This window comes from Rhipicephalus microplus, chromosome 4 (genome assembly GCF_043290135.1).
Source record: "Rhipicephalus microplus isolate Deutch F79 chromosome 4, USDA_Rmic, whole genome shotgun sequence".
Taxonomy (NCBI): domain Eukaryota; kingdom Metazoa; phylum Arthropoda; class Arachnida; order Ixodida; family Ixodidae; genus Rhipicephalus; species Rhipicephalus microplus.
The window spans coordinates 14,205,232-14,222,938 of NC_134703.1; the positions used below are offsets into that span (position 1 = coordinate 14,205,232).

The following is a 17,707-nucleotide window of genomic DNA, read 5'->3' on the forward strand; positions in this document are numbered from 1 at the left end:
TAACGCGCACCAGCGTGATCCGGACGCACGAATGCGTTGTGTCGCAGCGACTGGCAAAACGCGCTCGTCGCCTCATGCATCCGCCCCATGTACTGACGTAGTGCGAGTGGAGAGAAAACAAAACTAAGGCCTTCACAGGGCATAGATATAGTGGAAAAAATCACAGAGTATCCACGGAGTGAATAATTATGAGTTGGACGAAGCGTCCATCCATCTGTCCGTTCGTGTGTCCAACCGTCTGTGCGTTGATCTGTCCGTCCGTTCGTTCGCTCGTCCATTTATTTATCTGTCTATGCTTCCATCCGTTCGTCCATTCGGGCTTACGTCAGTCCGTGCGTTCGTCTGTGCATCTGTCCGTCCATCCGTCAGTAAGTCCGTCCGTCCGTGCTTCTCCGTCTGTCTGTCCGTCCATGCTTCCGCCGGTTCATAGGGTGTCCAACTGTTCTTCTGTCCATGCATCCGTCTGCTTGTCCACCCGTCCATGTATCCGTCTGTCTGTCTGTCTGTCTGTCTGTCTGTCTGTCTGTCTGTCTACCCTTCCATGCGTCCGTCCATCTGTGCGTCCTTCCGTTCATGCTTTTGTCCCTTCGCTCATGCGTCCATCCATGCGTCCGTCATTCTGTCCGTGCCTCTATCCATCCATCCATCCATCCATCCATCCATCCGTCCGTCCGTCTATCTGTCTGACTGTCCCTCACACTAGCACCACCAGCTGAGTTAGTCATACAGGCAGGTGGTTACGAGTGGTTCACAAAGAGACATGCCTGGTCCGACTTACAGCTTTAAGAGCTTCGCCCCTGATTGATGATTGATATGTGGGGTTTAACGTCCCAAAACCACCATATGATTATGAGAGACGCCGTAGTGGAGGGCTCCGGAAATTTTGACCACCTGGGGTTCTTTAACGTGCACCCAAATCTGAGCACACGGGCCTCGACATTTCCGCCTCCATCGGAAATGCAGCCGCCGCAGCGAAGATTCGATTCCGCGACCTGCGGGTCAGCAGCCGAGTACCTCAGCCACTAGACCACCACGGCGGGGCGCTTCGCCCCTGAAAAAATAGTTTGATTGATATGTGGGGTTTAACGTCCCCAAGCCACCATATGATTATGAGAGACGCCATAGTGGAGGGCTCCGGAAATTTCGACCACCTGGGGTTCTTTACCGTGCACCCAAATCGGAGAACACGGGCCTATAACATTTCCGCCTCCATCAGAAATGCAGCCGCCGCAGCCGGGATTCGATCCCGCGACCTGCGGCTCAGCAGCCGAGTACCTCAGCCACTAGACCACCGCAGCGGCGCGCTTCGCCCCTGAAAAAAAGTTTGATTGATATGTGGGGTTGAACGTCCCAAAACCACCATATGATTATGAGAGACGCTGGAGTGGAGGGCTCCGGAAATTTGGACCACCAGGGGTTCTTTAACGTGCACCTAAATTTGAGCACACGGGCCTACACCATTTCCGCCTCCATCGAAAATGCAGCCGCCGCAGCCGGGATCCGAAACCGCAACCTCAGCAGCCCAGAACCTTAGCCGTTGACCACTGCGGTGGGGCGTGATGGATGGATGGATGGATGAAAAACTTTTATTGAAGTCCTGAAGGATTCCACCTCCGATTTATAGGGGTAGGATCGCGGGCCGCTCCCACGTTGGGACGGGGAGGCCCAGCCTCACCGCCGCAAAAAAAAAGAAAAATAGTTGGTTTGTTTGTTGGTAAGTAAGGTATAGCTTCTCAATGCGGGTGGGACTGCGGAAGACGCTGCAGTGGAAGGCTTCGAATGGTTTATTTTAAAGGGCCAGTCAACAGTCTCCGAAGCACGCATGAAAAACTCACGCATTTTCCCTGCACGTGACCGAACTCCGATCACCGAGTTGACGTCACTGCGCGTGGAAGGAAGTTGGTGACGCGCCGTGAAAATTTGCGAGCTTTTCCAGCGCGTTTGTTGCCTGTTGACTGGCCCTTCAATAAAGCTTATCTCGTACAAATATATTCTCAGCCTCGAAGTTCCCAGTGCCACGTGACACCTTTATTTTATTATGTGCATTGACATCGAACATGAACGCTCTCTAGCATAGGCATCTAGCATTTCGGCTAAATAATACTGCAACCCCTGTGGCTGGGATCTAATCCACATATTACGGATTTGCCACCAAGCCCTGTAATCAAGAGCAACTGTATAACAGTAAAGAGCCGTGAATACTGCACATAAGTATAACAGCTTTAAAAAGGGTGCCTGTCAATAATCTCTTATGTCCTTTATGTCCTTATGTCCGTTTTTGCTCATGACCATCAAAGCCTGAAACGAGGCTGAGTGCCTTCGAAGTTGTGTTGCTGCCATTCCCGCACACTGCCACTTTTCTGCGTCATACGAGAAATCATGCTTATGAAATATTGTCAAAACACTTTGAATGAATTTGAAAAATATGCATCACATTACTGTGAGTTTATTTCTTGCTCGAATCGTTGGGCAATTTTAACATGCTGCCTCGCCGTGGTGGTGTAGTGGTTGAGGTACTCGGCTGCTGACTCGCAGGTCGCGATTCGCATCCCGGCTGCGTCGGCTGCATTACAAATGGAGGCGGAAATGTTGTAGGTTCATGTGCTCAGATTTTGGTGCACGTCACAGAACCCCAGGTGGTCGAAATTCCCGGAGCCCTCCACTATGGCGTCTCCCATAATCATATGGTTGGTTTGGGACGTTACGCCCGACATATCAATCACTCTCTCAATGAATCAATCAATCAATCAATCGATTTTAACATGCCTAATACAAACTGAACAACGTTGCACTTTCCCTCGCGTTCTTAGAACATATTCCTAGATACTACATTGAATCTTAATTTGTCTCAAATAGTAAATCAACCTACGCGTATATTCAGGTCTTCATCTAACATTCCAGATCTATTATTTCTCAGTGGTCACTTCCCAGAATATCGAATAGGAATTGGCGTCATCAATGGTATAGCAGATAATCTTGTCTTTTGTAGTATACCTATTCGAGGCACCATATCATACCTAAATACCCCAAATAAATGTCAGGATTTTTGTAATGTTGACGACCCGAGCATCCTTGGTCACCTGATCGTTGAATTTCCTGTCTTCCTAGAACTATCCAATAATGCAATATCTGACATTGAACAACTATGACATAGATTAAAAGAATTGCATAGACAGTATTGTACCTATGAAAATGAAAAAGACAAAGGAAATAATCTGTGCTATAATCGTGAACTCATTTATGCTAAACGTAAGGCAAAGCGCTTAAGGAAGACATAGGAATCCAATCCCAGCAACACATTTTGACTAGTCATTTCGACTGCCATTCGTAACACAAAAAGTCAAATAAACGCGTCTAAAGCCAACTAGACCTTTACAATACTCTTTCAAATTTTCCAAAAAGTTCCCTCAGAAGTTCTAGAATTATTTTAAACCTAAATAAATAAAGCGAGCACTTGATTCCCTCTGAAAACAAACTCTGTAGGACGAATAATTTTAATAACTCTTTTCAGTCAGTGTTTACCGTGAATGATGGAAACATTCCACATGTTAACCCATGGAACCAAATACGATTAGACAGACCTGTTGTAACTGAGCGTGGTCTGTTTATTTAGACTTTCACTAAATATCGACACTGAAAATTGACTGGGACCAGAAGATATACCTAATATGTTCCTAAAAAGATATGACGAAGGGTTAGCAAAATGCCTGTGCTTAGTTTTCAGTAATCCACTGTTGTCCTCTACATTACCACAAGATAACAAAGTCGCGAAAATTATTTTAGTATATAGGTTCGGTGAGAAAGCTGGAATCTCTAATTATCGGTTCATGTCTCTCACCAGCTGATTCAGTGAACTTTTGGAACACATAGTGCTTTAAAAGCATATCCACATACCTTAAAGAAGAAAGCATCATTTCACTTTGTGAACACGGCTTTCGAAAAGGGCTATTTACTGTCACCAAGCTTGTTGAGCTAATTCACGACATATCACTCAGCATCGATAATAAAAAAAACAAATAGACCTTCTTTTACTAGACATTTTAAAAGTTTCGGATCGGGCCTCACTAAGTACATTCATGGCTAAAACTGAATCAGCTCTGGGAAACAGACCCATCATCTCTTGTATACGAGATTACCTTCGCCCCGCCGTGGTGGTCTTCTGGCTAACGTACTCGGCTGCTGAACCGCAGGTCGCGGGTTCGCATTTCGGCTGCGCCGGCGGCATTTCCGATGGAAGCGGAAATGTTGTAGGCCCGTGTGCTCAGATTTGGGTGCACGTCAAAGAACACAAGGTGCTCGAAATTTCCGGAGCCCTCCACTACGGCGTCTCTCATAATCATATGGTGGAGTTGGGACGTTAAACCCCACTTATCAATGAATCAAAATTACCTTGTCAACCGTTTGCAGTTCGTAGAAATTTGTTATCAGTCATCCACTCTTTCGCGTGTAAGATCTGGAGTGCTTGCGGATGTACACTGGCTCCACTTCTTTTCCTGATCTTTAACAATGATCTACCATTTAACATTTGTGCCGAATTTGATTGTTTGCGGACGATTGTGTACTTTATCATATTATTAACTCTTCCGAGGATTACATTTCATAAAAAAGATCTGCGCTCAGTTTTTAAATGATGTACTGACTGACAAATATTCCTTAAGGTTAAAAATTTGGCTGCCCTCACAGTTAGCACTAAAAACACGTGTCAGAGTTCAAATATACCGCAAATAACACACAGCTAGCTTGAAATCAAGAAAACAAATACCTAGGTTTATTACTTACTCCCGATTTTACATTGGACTCCCACATCAACACCATTACCTTAACTGCCTCAAAAAAGCTCTTCTTCCTCAGCAGACACCTCTGTCTTCCGCCACCTGACATCAAGTATTTAGCATACAAAACTTTTATCCGAACAGCTCTCGCATATGCTAACTTTGCATGGTTCCCGTACACTAATATGTGAATGATAAACTTGAATGCAGGGATGCATATAAAGACCATTAGGTTTGTATTTAACAACTATAAAACTTCAGACTCACCGACTGAATTACTGAAAATGCTGGCCTCTTTAGCCTATAAAATAGATGTAAACTAACCAGATTAAAATTTATGCATCAACTAGTACACTATCAAGTAAACATTGACACCACTACATATATATCAATTACGTCATGTGGACCTAAACGTAACCCACAATCCATTACACTAACTGAATGTTCACACCATTATAACTGCTTTAAGTACTCCTACTTCCCGAGAGCCATAGCAGAATGAAATGAACTAGATCCATGAACTGCTAATTTTCACTCACTAAATAGATTCATCACGACATTCCAGGTAGTCCTATTAACACAACACGGTTCTGTTATGTTATTCCTAATATATTTATTTTTTGCGCGTTTTTTTCTTTCTGTTACTCTTCTTTCTAGTATAATGATGTTTCTACGGCATATTCTGTAGTTAACTTAAGTTTGCATTTATCTATTTAGTGCATTACTTACAACTTAGTATATTTTGTTCATTGTTTTTATGTATTCTGCTGCGACATTCTCGTTTTCCGGCCTTGATCTTGGTTTAAATAGGCATATATATATATATATATATATATATATATATATATATATATATATATATATATATATATATATATATATATATATATATATATATATATATATATATATATATATAGTCCAGTAGATCCTCCGTGAGCGGTCACAACGTGGTTTATTTCTACGTTTCGGCCTACAGTCTGGCCTTGATGAGGCCTTCATCGGCCTAGAGTCGTCAGCCTTTTAACCTTAATCAGCCTAGAGTCTGGCCTTCATCCTGATGAAGGCCAGACTCTAGGCCGAAACGTCGAAATAAACCACGTTGTGACTGCTCAAGGAGGATCTACTGGGCTGTATGCAACGCTACGGCCACTCAACCACCATGCCTGCATATATATATATATATATATATATATATATATATATATATATATATATATATATATATATATATATATATATATATATATATATATATATATATATATATATATATATATATATATATATATGTATATATATATATATATAAGAAGTAAATAAAAGAAAAAAAATCAAGCACACAAAGAAAGCAACACTTGATGCTCAGCGCTTTCAGGCACTTAATTATTTAGGCATGAGTTTCAAGAGCCATGATGATTATTGCTCCACGTGCACAAACATAAGGTGAGGCGAGTTTCTTGCATGCTTTCCGCTGTTGTTTATTTGACATTGAAGCGGTAACAAATATAGAAAGAAAAACATGAAATAGAAAAAAAGCAAACTGACAACTGTTTCCGAGGCGTACACAACTCCTACCTAATTCGTTGGCAGGTGGTAATAAAACTAATCTCAGAAATAAACGTGTATTGAAAGAGCGAGCGCTTTTCTGAGAACAATACGTTGAACTCAAGTGGAGGTGAGTGGGGCCGACAAATGAAGCTTCTCTGGCCGCTTTTGAGAGGGCATATTTACTTTAATAAAACTTGTCTGGTACAATCGTCTCCTCAGACTCGACGTTCTGAGTGTCACGTGACAGTGTGGTCTTCACTTACAATAGCCTACAAAGAGTTCGAACGAAAATGCATTGTCTTAGTATTACGAATACCTGCATTGTGTTTCATTTGTCACAACAAAATACTGTAAGCCCACGGCTGCGCAGTTCTGCAGTGACTGCAGCTGAGTGAAATATGACCTTGCAAGATGAGTCTGTGCTAGCTTTTCATGATCATCGTACTCAGTGGTCAACACGTGAAAGTGCGTTCAACGGGAGCTAGCATGTTAGCATCGAATATCATCTTACTGATATGCGGTGTGTGCTATGGTCAAACCATCTCAGGTGCGTATTATATTCGTATTTGAAAGCAATATATAACAGCTGTCAGCACTTCAAGTTGCGTTCTATAGTGATTTTCACCTTTATCATTCACCGTTACTGTATTTGAGACTAAATTTCTTCAAACACCCGAAAGTTCTCAGACATTTAATAGATTCTTTTCATGCAAAGCACTCGGTAGCGTGTGACGTTGTCCCCCTTTTTTTTGCTTTCAGCCAAGTGCCATGGCGACGGCCAAAGCGCTTGGGTGAATTAATTAGTTGAGCGCATATTGTAGACTTGCCTGGCTTTCAGCCAAGTGCCATGGCGATGGCCAAAGCGCTGGTGGAAATTAATTAGTTGAGCGCATATTGCAGACCAGACTTGCCTGGCAGGACGGATGCACTGGCGTGTAGATTACCTGACTTAAAGTCAGCATTCACGTTAAAGCACAGACGTCAGTTTTGTTGTTATAGTTTTATAGTTAGAAATGGTTAAGAATAGCACTGCAAAAAACGAGGACACAAAGGAGGCACACACACACACACACACACACACACACACACACACACACACGCGCGCGCACACACACACACACACACACACGCACACGCACGCACGCACACGCACACGCACACGCACACACACACGCACGCACGCACGCACGCACACACACGCACACACACACACACACACACACACACACACACACACACACACACACACACACACACACACACACACACACACACACTCAGCGCAGCTTTCAAGAGTTTTATTACGTGATACTATGGCTACTTCTAGGGCCAAAGATACAATAAATATGCGCACTTCTGTTGCGCAGTAAAACGAGATTATTACTAGGCATCAAGACGGACACCAAGAAAATCAAATTCCTTTCTTGTGAGCTGAAGAGGTCATACAATTAGATAATGCTTCGTTATCTCTTCTTAGTGGTTAGCAAGAAAAGACATTCGTGTCGACGATGTCATGATTTCTCGCGTGGTTGTTGCGGTAGGAGCTTCACAAAACGCGTCGTGTGTGTGGGCGCGGTAACCTACGCCATTTCCGGTTCTTTTCTTGTAGCCACGCTGCACTGCCATGCAAGGTTCCAGCCACTCGCTGATACAAACTGTGAGAGCAATGTTTATATGAAAAAGGTTCAAGTAATTACAGTGAAATCTAAAGTTCTCCAGCTGGATTTTTATACCTATATTAGAGACAAAGCGCCCAGGCTTACGTAAACAAGTTTCTCTCACTGATTCCCAGAAATCAGAGGATCTGCCGAATTTTTATACTCTAGTGTTTTCGTTTACCATCACCATCATAATTGTCTCGTAATCTTTATTTTTATGGAACGTCAATTCCTTAGGTAATGCGTACCTGCCCAATTAATAAAAAAGGTAAATTGTCAGACAGGAGAACTTTCACACCAGGAAAAACAAACTTTCATAATTAAAAACAATAATACTAAACTATAACCAGCGATAGTACTGAGAGCAGTTTCCTTTGCAGCCTTGCAAAAAGAAGGGCAAAAGCAGTGTGGACGAAAGATAGACTATCGAGAGATAGAATGAGCATCTAGTCTTTGATTGCCTTTTCCGATGCGCGAAGGCAACTTGCTCAGTTATCCAAATTTCCGAAATCGCTGTATTGTTCAGAACCTACCGTTATTGCCATTACGTGTCGTAATTTACGTTTTTAGGAACCAATAGGCATGGTAGACGGAACTTTAGATAAAGTTAATAAGCAGTGTTTCCTGCATGACCACCACTGCAAAGCCTATACACACCTGAACAACTAAAGAAATGGCCGAACACACGTTTTCTGTGGTAATATGCATGCAGCAGAAGACGAATTTGAAGCAAACTGGACTCATTTTTATTAGGAAAGACGCCACTATTGGTTGCTTTTTCACGTTTTGTTTAGTTCTACGTTGACGAAAGCTGCTGTGCTGCTTTCAACACGACCAGACATATAAGTTTTGAAGGAGTAGTGCAGTATGGGGGCAATAAGAAGTTTGCAAATTAGGGTCCAAAAAGTTCTAGGTTCCCAAAAGCTTTGTGTTTTTTTTTGGCCTTTCATTACGCCTAAAGTTAGAAATTTCGAACAGGCTCCTAAGCTGACTGTTTGAGCCTTGAGCTTGCAATGCTACGGTAATTAGCAAAGGAAGTTACAATCAATAATACATGTAATCAGAAGCTTTTGCACGAATTTTTTTTCGGTATATTGCCTTTCAGTCACTTTTTCTTTTACATTGACTTTGAGATACATTGCTTTGAATCAAAATTTTTCTTTAATTCATCCGTGCTATAAAGGCTACAAGCTGTAAATTGGTGGCAGATCTTAAAAACGACATATACTTTTCTTGTCACGGTTTTTGTGTGTGAGATGAAACGAAGGAATAGTTTACGCAATATTTGTTTACTTATAATTATCGGTTCTATTAAAACTCACTCATGACAAAAGCTTACTGAAAAAGTTCCTAAAGCTCACTCAGGACTTACATATTTTGCCCAAAGGGCTCGCACCATTAATCACCAAACTTTTCTTGAGCCAGACCCACTGTTCCTTTGACTCACAAAACATTTTCTTCATGTAGACTCACCGGGACTCAAACTCATCAAAATACTAATTATCCGACTCGCTAAGACTCAGACTCACGGCTCAATTTGAGTTTGAGTGAGTCCAAATCAGTCGACTCATGAGTCCGCCAGGATCAGAATTAAAAGGTCCCTACTAATCCACAATTGAATGATGGCAAGTGGGTGAAGCTTCGGGGGATCACTAATACCCGAAAATTCTTCATTTCTTTCAAAGTGATCAATATGGTTAGTTGGTGAAGAATGATCTAAGTGTACTACGCGGTAGAAAATACGGACGGGAAAACTACAAGGACAAGCGAGACTATGAACTCAAGGTTTATTCATCCCACATTGGATGTATATATGACAACCAGGAAAAAAGAGAAGAAAGAAAGGGAAGTAGCATTAAAAAAAAAACAACAACTTCAGACTTCATATACGTGAAGCACGAGGAAGAATATCAGATGAATCACATGCACGCGTCATTTGTCTGAAATTGAAGCTCTTTATCTAGGAGGGCAACCGATGGTTTACTCAAGCAGTTGTCAGGTTCTTGAGCCATTGCCTCTGCTTCAACAATCATGCGCATGTTATCATCTTTGTGCCTGTACAATACAACTGCGATTTTGTACAGTGCATTGCAATCTTCATTCTTGTTTTCTTTTTAACATTCTTTCGTACTTTCCTCCTTTCTTTGTTTCTTTCTTTTTCTCAAAGTGCACTCCATGACTTTGAGAGAGAGAGAGAGCTGAGGGCGAGTGCTTTATATAGCTCATGAAGCAACGCAGCGAAAGAAACAGCGTGCCACGAGCACACCAGCTATCATCCTTTTTCTCTTCTACTTACGATCGGTGCGCTCCCAGCCGGCGCTCCCAGCGTGTGCAAGCCACGCTGGGCACTACCAGCATTGGTACCAGCCATGGCACTACCAGCATTGATGTACGCAGATGATATAGTGCTAATGGCCGACAACAAGGAAGATTTGCAGAGATTGATGGACATTTGCGGTAATGAGGGAGATAGGTTAGATTTCAGATTCAGTAAGGAAAAATCAGCAGTGATGATTTGATGACACTGAAGGTAGTGAGCTTAGAATACAGAAGGTCACGCTTGAAATAACAGATAAATACAAACATCTTGACGTATGAATAAGCAATGGGGCCGAGTACATCAAGGGAACACGAAATATACTTGACGACCAAAGGTAACAGGAATGCAGCGGTAATGAAAAACAGGGCCCTGTGGAATTATAATAGATATGATGTTGTGAGAGGAATTTGGAAAGGGGTCATGGTTTCTGGTCTGACGTTCGGCAATGTGGTCTTGTGCATGAGATCAGAAGTTCAAGCAAGATTAGAAATTAAGCAACGTGGAATAGGTAGGCTTGCCATGGGAGCTCACGGGAATACACCAAATCAGGGAGTACAAGGTGATATGGTATGGACATCATTTGAGGGCAGGGAAGCTAGCAGCAAGATAAAATTTGAGAAGCGATTGAGAGAAACGGGGGAGGAGCGTTGGGCTAGGAAGGTATTCAGCTACTTGTACCTGAAGAATGTCCACACAAAATGAAGGAAGCGAACCAGAAAATTGACTGGTAAATACTTAGAAAACAGCAGGGTGCCAAACCAAAAAGAATTATCGGTTAAGAAGAAGGTGAAGCAAGCTGAGACCAATATGTGCAGAATTAGAATGATTAAGAAGTCCGAACTAGAGATCTATCAAACTTTTAAGCAGGAAATTGCCAAGGAAAGGATCTATGATAATACTAGGGGTAGTTCTCTACTGTTTGAGGCCAGGACGGGAGTATGACGAACCAAGGCATATCGGGCCAAATACGAAGGGGTAGACACGGTATGCAGTGTGTGTGGAGAGGAAAAGGAAAGTGCTGAGCACTTGATAATGTTCTGTAAAGGGCTTCACCCTATGGTTCAGGATGATGGCACAGAGTTTTTCAAAGCACTGCGGTTTAGGGACAGGGACGGCAAAATAGACTTTAAGCGGGTAGAATTAACTAGAAGGAGGTTATCTGATTCGTGGCGAAAGTCAAGGCACAAGTGAAAATTAAACCCTTCACTGCAAAGTACGAATCCTTAACCTCCCTATTTAAAGAAAAAAATTAAAAAAATGGTTTATTAATTATAACGGCTTGGTGGCGCTAGCCACCACCCGATCTAAAGGGTACAGCCATATCCATTCATCCATCCAGCCAGCCAGGACAACGAACATCGGAGGGACAAGGCTAAGGTGCTTCACCCCTAATATTGGACCATTGTGTCAATGCTTTCCAACACAAAGTCTCCCGTTCTCTGGGCTTATCTTGGTGCCTTTGATACAATACCTTCAAATACGAGTAATGAGTGGCTGCAAATTAGCAGGGACACTTCTCTTGAAACAGATGCAAACATAGAATAAATTTATAAAGAACGTCCCTAGAAGAGGAGCTGCAGGGGCTGGGTCATGGCACTCTCTTAGAAATTCATGCATCTGATCAATAAACATCCAGCTGGTGTATGAATTATACTACTTTGGGATACGTGTCAGTAGATATGAGTATAAATGCGAGTCCAGGTACCTCGAAAAGCTTCTTGATGGGCGAGTTGATGCATGTTAGATTGCAGTATATATGCGCAAACATTGGTTTAACACTGGACAAAGGAAGTAGAAAGAGAAAGCGCAAACTATCAACTGGTTTATTCGTTCTTGAAACAGCCTCACAGGCTCCTTCCAACGACACAGGGAAAGGAGGCAAGTAGAGAATTCGTATACCTTTATGGCCACCTTTTGTCGAAGAAATCTGCGGCTGGTAGTAATTCTGAAGATGAGTAGATAGGACGAAAACGCCATCAGCTGTTTGAGAATATAGTAGACGCTTTGAAGTGCGCTGCCATATTTTTGACACAAAGCTTTTAGGGGAGGCTTGTCGGGCAGCCCACTGTTTATATAAACAAAATATTGCAGAATGATCGCCTACCATATGCTAGCGCAAGGTTTCAAGTAATGTTGACTGCGCACCCTATTACATTTTTTTTTTGGCTCTGCAGTTTTTCTGCTTCTACGTAAGTTGTTTCTGACTAAAAATTTTGGAACTACGATTCGGGCGAGCAACACCAACCCAAATGTAGTCATTGCTACGATTTACTTTCCAAAAACATGAAAATACTATCAGAAACGCCGTAGTGTACACATCCAGGAATTTCGACCATGTGGTGTTTTTAACATACCTTTAAAAATAGGGCTGGGCTGGGTCTCCACTCTTTGTTTGGCATATCAGTTTCAGACCTATCATTTGGACAATATCAGTGGAAAAGGTAAACCCTTTTTGATTCTGCCTTTCCATCTGTGGCCTTAAACATATATTTTATGCAATCATCAAATCGCAAAAAATGGCCTAATTGTCGCGTAACCAAATGAAGAAGAGAGGACTGCGCTCCAAGGATTTATCGGAAACACAGAACTTAGATTTGCAAAATAGAGATTAGGTTATCAGTAACTCTTGTTATTTTTTTCTTATAGGAATGCGACCAACTGGCGTCTACTTGACAATATCGTCGTGCAGTAACCGTGGAATCAAGCCCTTTTTTGAAGTGAACTGGTTCGGCATGCCACAGCAATACATCGGTGTGGTGTCAGCAGTACTTTCCACAAAAAATCGACCTCGAAGCTCTTCTGATATTCTAGCTAGCCAAATTGTCAAGAACCCCACCGAATCATACACTACACGAATTGTGGCACCGAATTTTAATTCCACCGTACTAATCGAAGGAAGGTGCCTCGGATACTGGGCCCTCATAATGGAAACGTCGTCAGCCGTCAAATCGTCGAGTACCGCGAAAGTTCTTTACTCTTCATGCTTCACACCTCAACCACGATGGATGCGAGACAACTGCGGCACCGTGTTTGGGCTCAGGCTAACAGACATGCTCATCCCAGGAACACACAATGCCGGAATGTACAAGGCAGGGCCCATGGCCCCCCATGAACAGCTGATATATGACCAAGATCAAAGCATTTGGCAACAGCTTGCTTACGGTATTCGCGGCTTGGATTTGAGGGTGCAGTTTAGCCGTGGTGACTATTACATCACGCATGACGTAATCCGAGGAAAACCCACCGTACGGGAGGTTCTAAGAGAGGTTCGTGATTTCGTGGTACGTACGGGCGAAGTGGTGCTCTTAGATTTTCACAGGTTCCCGAGAGGCTTCGAGAAGAAACGCAAAATTGGCACAGATCGACACAAAGGACTCGTGAAACTAATTGTCACTGAACTAGAGGATGTACTCCTGAAAGGCACGGACTACATAAAGACTATGGGTGAAATATTAGGCGGGTGTAGTGGCAGAGGTCGACCACAGGGTCGGGTACTGGTGTTCTACAATTCTAGAGAATACCAGGGACCTTACCAAGAGTATCTAGCACCTGGAGTAAGCCAAAAGTGGCCTAACGCGCAGTCTAAGAGTGCACTGATGCAATATCTAGAAACAAAGGCGTGCCTACGCGGCGTGCACTATATGATTGCAATAATGGCGGAACTCACACCCAAGTTTCCCAAGTTTCTCATTAGCACACGCAAGTTGGCGAAGTGGATAAACCACAAAATTACGGAGTTTTTCAGGCTTCGGCAGATGAAGTACTCGGGTATTATTGCGACAGATTACTTTCTTGGAAACGGTATAACTGATGTAGCGATAGAAGCCAACTGTTTGAGGGGTCGCCAGATGCTACGTAATCCCAATATGGGTCCCCGAATGCAGTGACGACGGCATAATGAAGCAGAAGCTTTGAGAAAAATGTAATTCCTGTTTAGAAGAACTGACATTTGAGCGAGTTCGTACTTCAATATAGTGGTATATTGAGAGCGTCAATAGACAAGAAACGAAAAAGCGATAGTCTGTCTACCTCTGTCTTTCATTACTTGTCTACTTACGCACTCAAAATACCACTTTAGTTCCTGTGCATTAAAAATTTTTATTGCTTTCTGCACGCGTTAGCTTCATTGTAACTTCCAGAAGCAAACGCAAAATAAAATTTTGCAATTATTACGCTTTTGGCTTCAGAAACAAATACCATTTATAAACTGAAGTAAATCTTGAATCCTGGTTCTACCATACGTTAACTCACACGTTTTCTTAGTAGCTGAATAAGCATATTTCCAAATCCATGCACACATTTTGATTAAAGGCAAATATACAGGAGCTTTGGCTGCTTCATCGTAGGAAAACTTGATGAAGGAGCGTATAATGTACTGTTTCGAAATTTTGAAATTTATGGGCGCCGAATAAATCTAATAACGTTACCCGACCTGTAGAGATTGTTCATTTCAGTATTTATCTGGCGATAATTATTAATGTGTTGTAGGAATAGTAACTGAATTCTGAAAGACTAGGTAACAATAGCAAATGGCTGTATTAACACTATTTGAAACTAACATAAACGATGGTGAATGTATGTATAGAGAATAAAGTTGGCTTCAAGAAATAATTTTGTTTTGTGTTTGTGTGTTCTTTCTTACATTCGCCAGCGGTCGACTGTGTAGGAGTGTTATTTGTGTGTGGACATATAGTTCCTTCATCACTTCACATAAACTTTTGCTACATGAATTGACAACGGTTATTGAGTTATTGTTGTTAATTTGTTCCTTCATACTTACGTTCTATTGGACTATCAGCAAGATGACAGAAAACTAACAGCTTTTATATTTCGTTCAACTGAAAAAAATACCCCCCGCAGTCTTGTGGTCAAGGAGTATGACTGTAACCCAAGCGTCAAGGTTTCATCAAAATTCATAGTGAGTGATGTGGTCCGTGAATTTCGTGAAAAGTAAATATAAAAACATACATGTACATCGGTAAACAAACACAGGACAGATGAATGCAGCATACCAATGCTGATGTAAATGAAAATGAATTCTAGCAAACAAATATATGGAATGCTTCTATTTGATGGTAGATCTAGAACCGTCGATTGACTTGCCCAACTTGCCACTGTTTCCACAAATTGCGCTGGCTGGCATCCCCAGGATCAAACTCGCAAAATTAACCACTGAAGTTTAATGAAATGCGGCCATCACCATAGCTCAATTTGATGGTTTTGGGCACCTAATGCACCATTGCTTACACAGTAACAAATTTGTTTATATAAAGGGGTGCAAGATAACAATAAAGATGGCAGATCCCAAGTACCTTGCGATAGACATTATGTGAAGCATACGGAGGGAAGGTGACCATGTTGCAATTTTTTTAATTGAGTGACACGTCATGCAATCGCGCTAAATATATGTACAACTGTTGCATGCACCGACATATGTTGAACAGTTTCAGATGTTTATATTGCCAGATGTTTGCATTTGCGCAACGAGGCCAACTGGAACATGCGTATTAGCAACACCAGAAGCTGATCTGTAGCGCTGATGCTCGCGGGGAGGCTCGCCCTGGACACTGCTACATAATTAAACTACAGTGCATGGCAACTAACCACAATTCGCGTTCACCCGACGTGACGGCTGTATCAAAGAAGCACATAAGTAATGTTTATAAAATTGGGTAGGTAGCACTGCAATCACTATTGACGTTTCACGAAGATTGGCGTCTATTTGAAAAGTAGTTGCCACTCCAGGCGTAGCTCGGTGATAAAATGCTTCATTTCCAAGTGAAATGCATGGGTTTGATTCGAGCCGAGACCCAGACATTTATTTTTTGCATTCGTCGGGTTGACACTAATCATGTAGAGTATTTCTTAACGCTCGTGCGTTAAAATTGCCCATGTGTGTTCTCGTCGTTCTTGGGTAGATACTAAGTGTCAATCTCCTTTGGCACATACCAGCATACAAGCGGTATATACTCAGCCATGGGTATGTGCCACTGTCTGGCAGGAAGTGTTTGACGACGTACGCGACGAGATTTTGACATTATTCATGTTTTTACCAGCGCGTCACATTCGTCATACCATCTTACCCTCCCATGCTAATTTTGGTTCACGCCAAGTTAAGGGGGTGATAACGAGAGCACGCAAATGTAGTCTGCCAGATAAATAGACCGATACGCTCAAAGTCGCTGAACTTCGCTAAGAAATGCTTCGCATCTAAAACAACGTTTCGTAATAGGTTGGAGCATTGTGTGACCTACTCGTTACGCTATTCGCTATGTTTGACGCCGTCGTCTTTATTTTCCTGTTCCAAAGCGCGTTATTAGTCATATTAACGCAATTCTTTTTCCGACATCAAGTATGCCTAAGGCCTATTTGTGAACTAGTCCCAAGTACCGGCGTGGCTCAGTGGTAATATACCTGGCTGGCACGCAGTGGACCCGGGTTTAAGCCCCACTGTGTCCTTGGTACTAAGCTTTTTTTTCCATGTCGCGATGATGGTTACGGACACCGGTGGCGGCGGCAGCGGCGGCTGAGGACAACTACGGTGCTGCGCGTGACCCGAGTTTTGCTCATAACTTCTTTCGCTGTAAAATAATAGTTTAGCTGCATCGTCGAAACATTGCTTATATCGTACGTAACACAATCGTTCATTTAATTTGAAGCGAAATAACATAGCTTTAACCTTCATGTATCGTTAAATCTGGAGTGGTACAGAGAACGTAACACTTTTTATCACTTCACAAATATCGCGGGATAGTTCCGTGCCTAAATCTGGGTCTGTATCTATGTGAAACAGCATGACATTGTAACAAAAACACTTTGCGCAGAAAGAAAGAAGCACAATGCACCTGCTTTCACGGATAAGCGTATAGACATTACAGAAAAACGGAATACTGCGATTTTTCGAACCAATTTACCACATCATGCACAGAAGTCGACATTAGGGCCAATCTTAAATGACTGTGTTAGGGCCCTTTTATGTCACTCTTTACTCTGATTGATTTAAAGCTGTTTTTATATATAAGATACGTCGTACAGTTGACGCAAAGTATATACTGTTCAGTCAGCCGCTTATGAAAGGCTCCAACACATTTGCGGATACATAAGCAATTTTAACCAACTCCTGCGCACCAAACTTTTGGAAGATCTTTTCAATTATTTGTCTCACACGTTGGAAATAATTTTAAGCACTGTGGCCTGAAAAAATGGTCTGTGAGCCACAATTACTATGTAAATGTCAATGCAGCAAGATTATGCACAACTAATGAGAACGAACAAAAATTAACCTAGTAAAGCTTAGGTGATTAAATGATTGGCATAAGAACATTTTTGAATGATTCACAGTAGTCGCTCAAATGGTAGAATATCAGACGCGTAACTCAAAGGTCGTCGGTTCAAAACACCTGGCA

General features: G+C 42.2%; 1 protein-coding gene across 1 annotated transcript; it reads left to right on the forward strand.

The window, feature by feature from the left end:
* Positions 1-6,711: 6,711 nt before the first annotated feature.
* LOC142813859 (PI-PLC X domain-containing protein 1-like) lies at positions 6,712-14,912 on the forward strand. The gene is made up of 2 exons (XM_075891819.1): positions 6,712-6,870; positions 12,948-14,912. Exons 1-2 carry the CDS (start codon positions 6,756-6,758, stop codon positions 14,186-14,188), a joined length of 1,356 nt encoding a protein of 451 aa, XP_075747934.1. The 5' UTR covers positions 6,712-6,755; the 3' UTR covers positions 14,189-14,912.
* Positions 14,913-17,707: the final 2,795 nt, after the last annotated feature.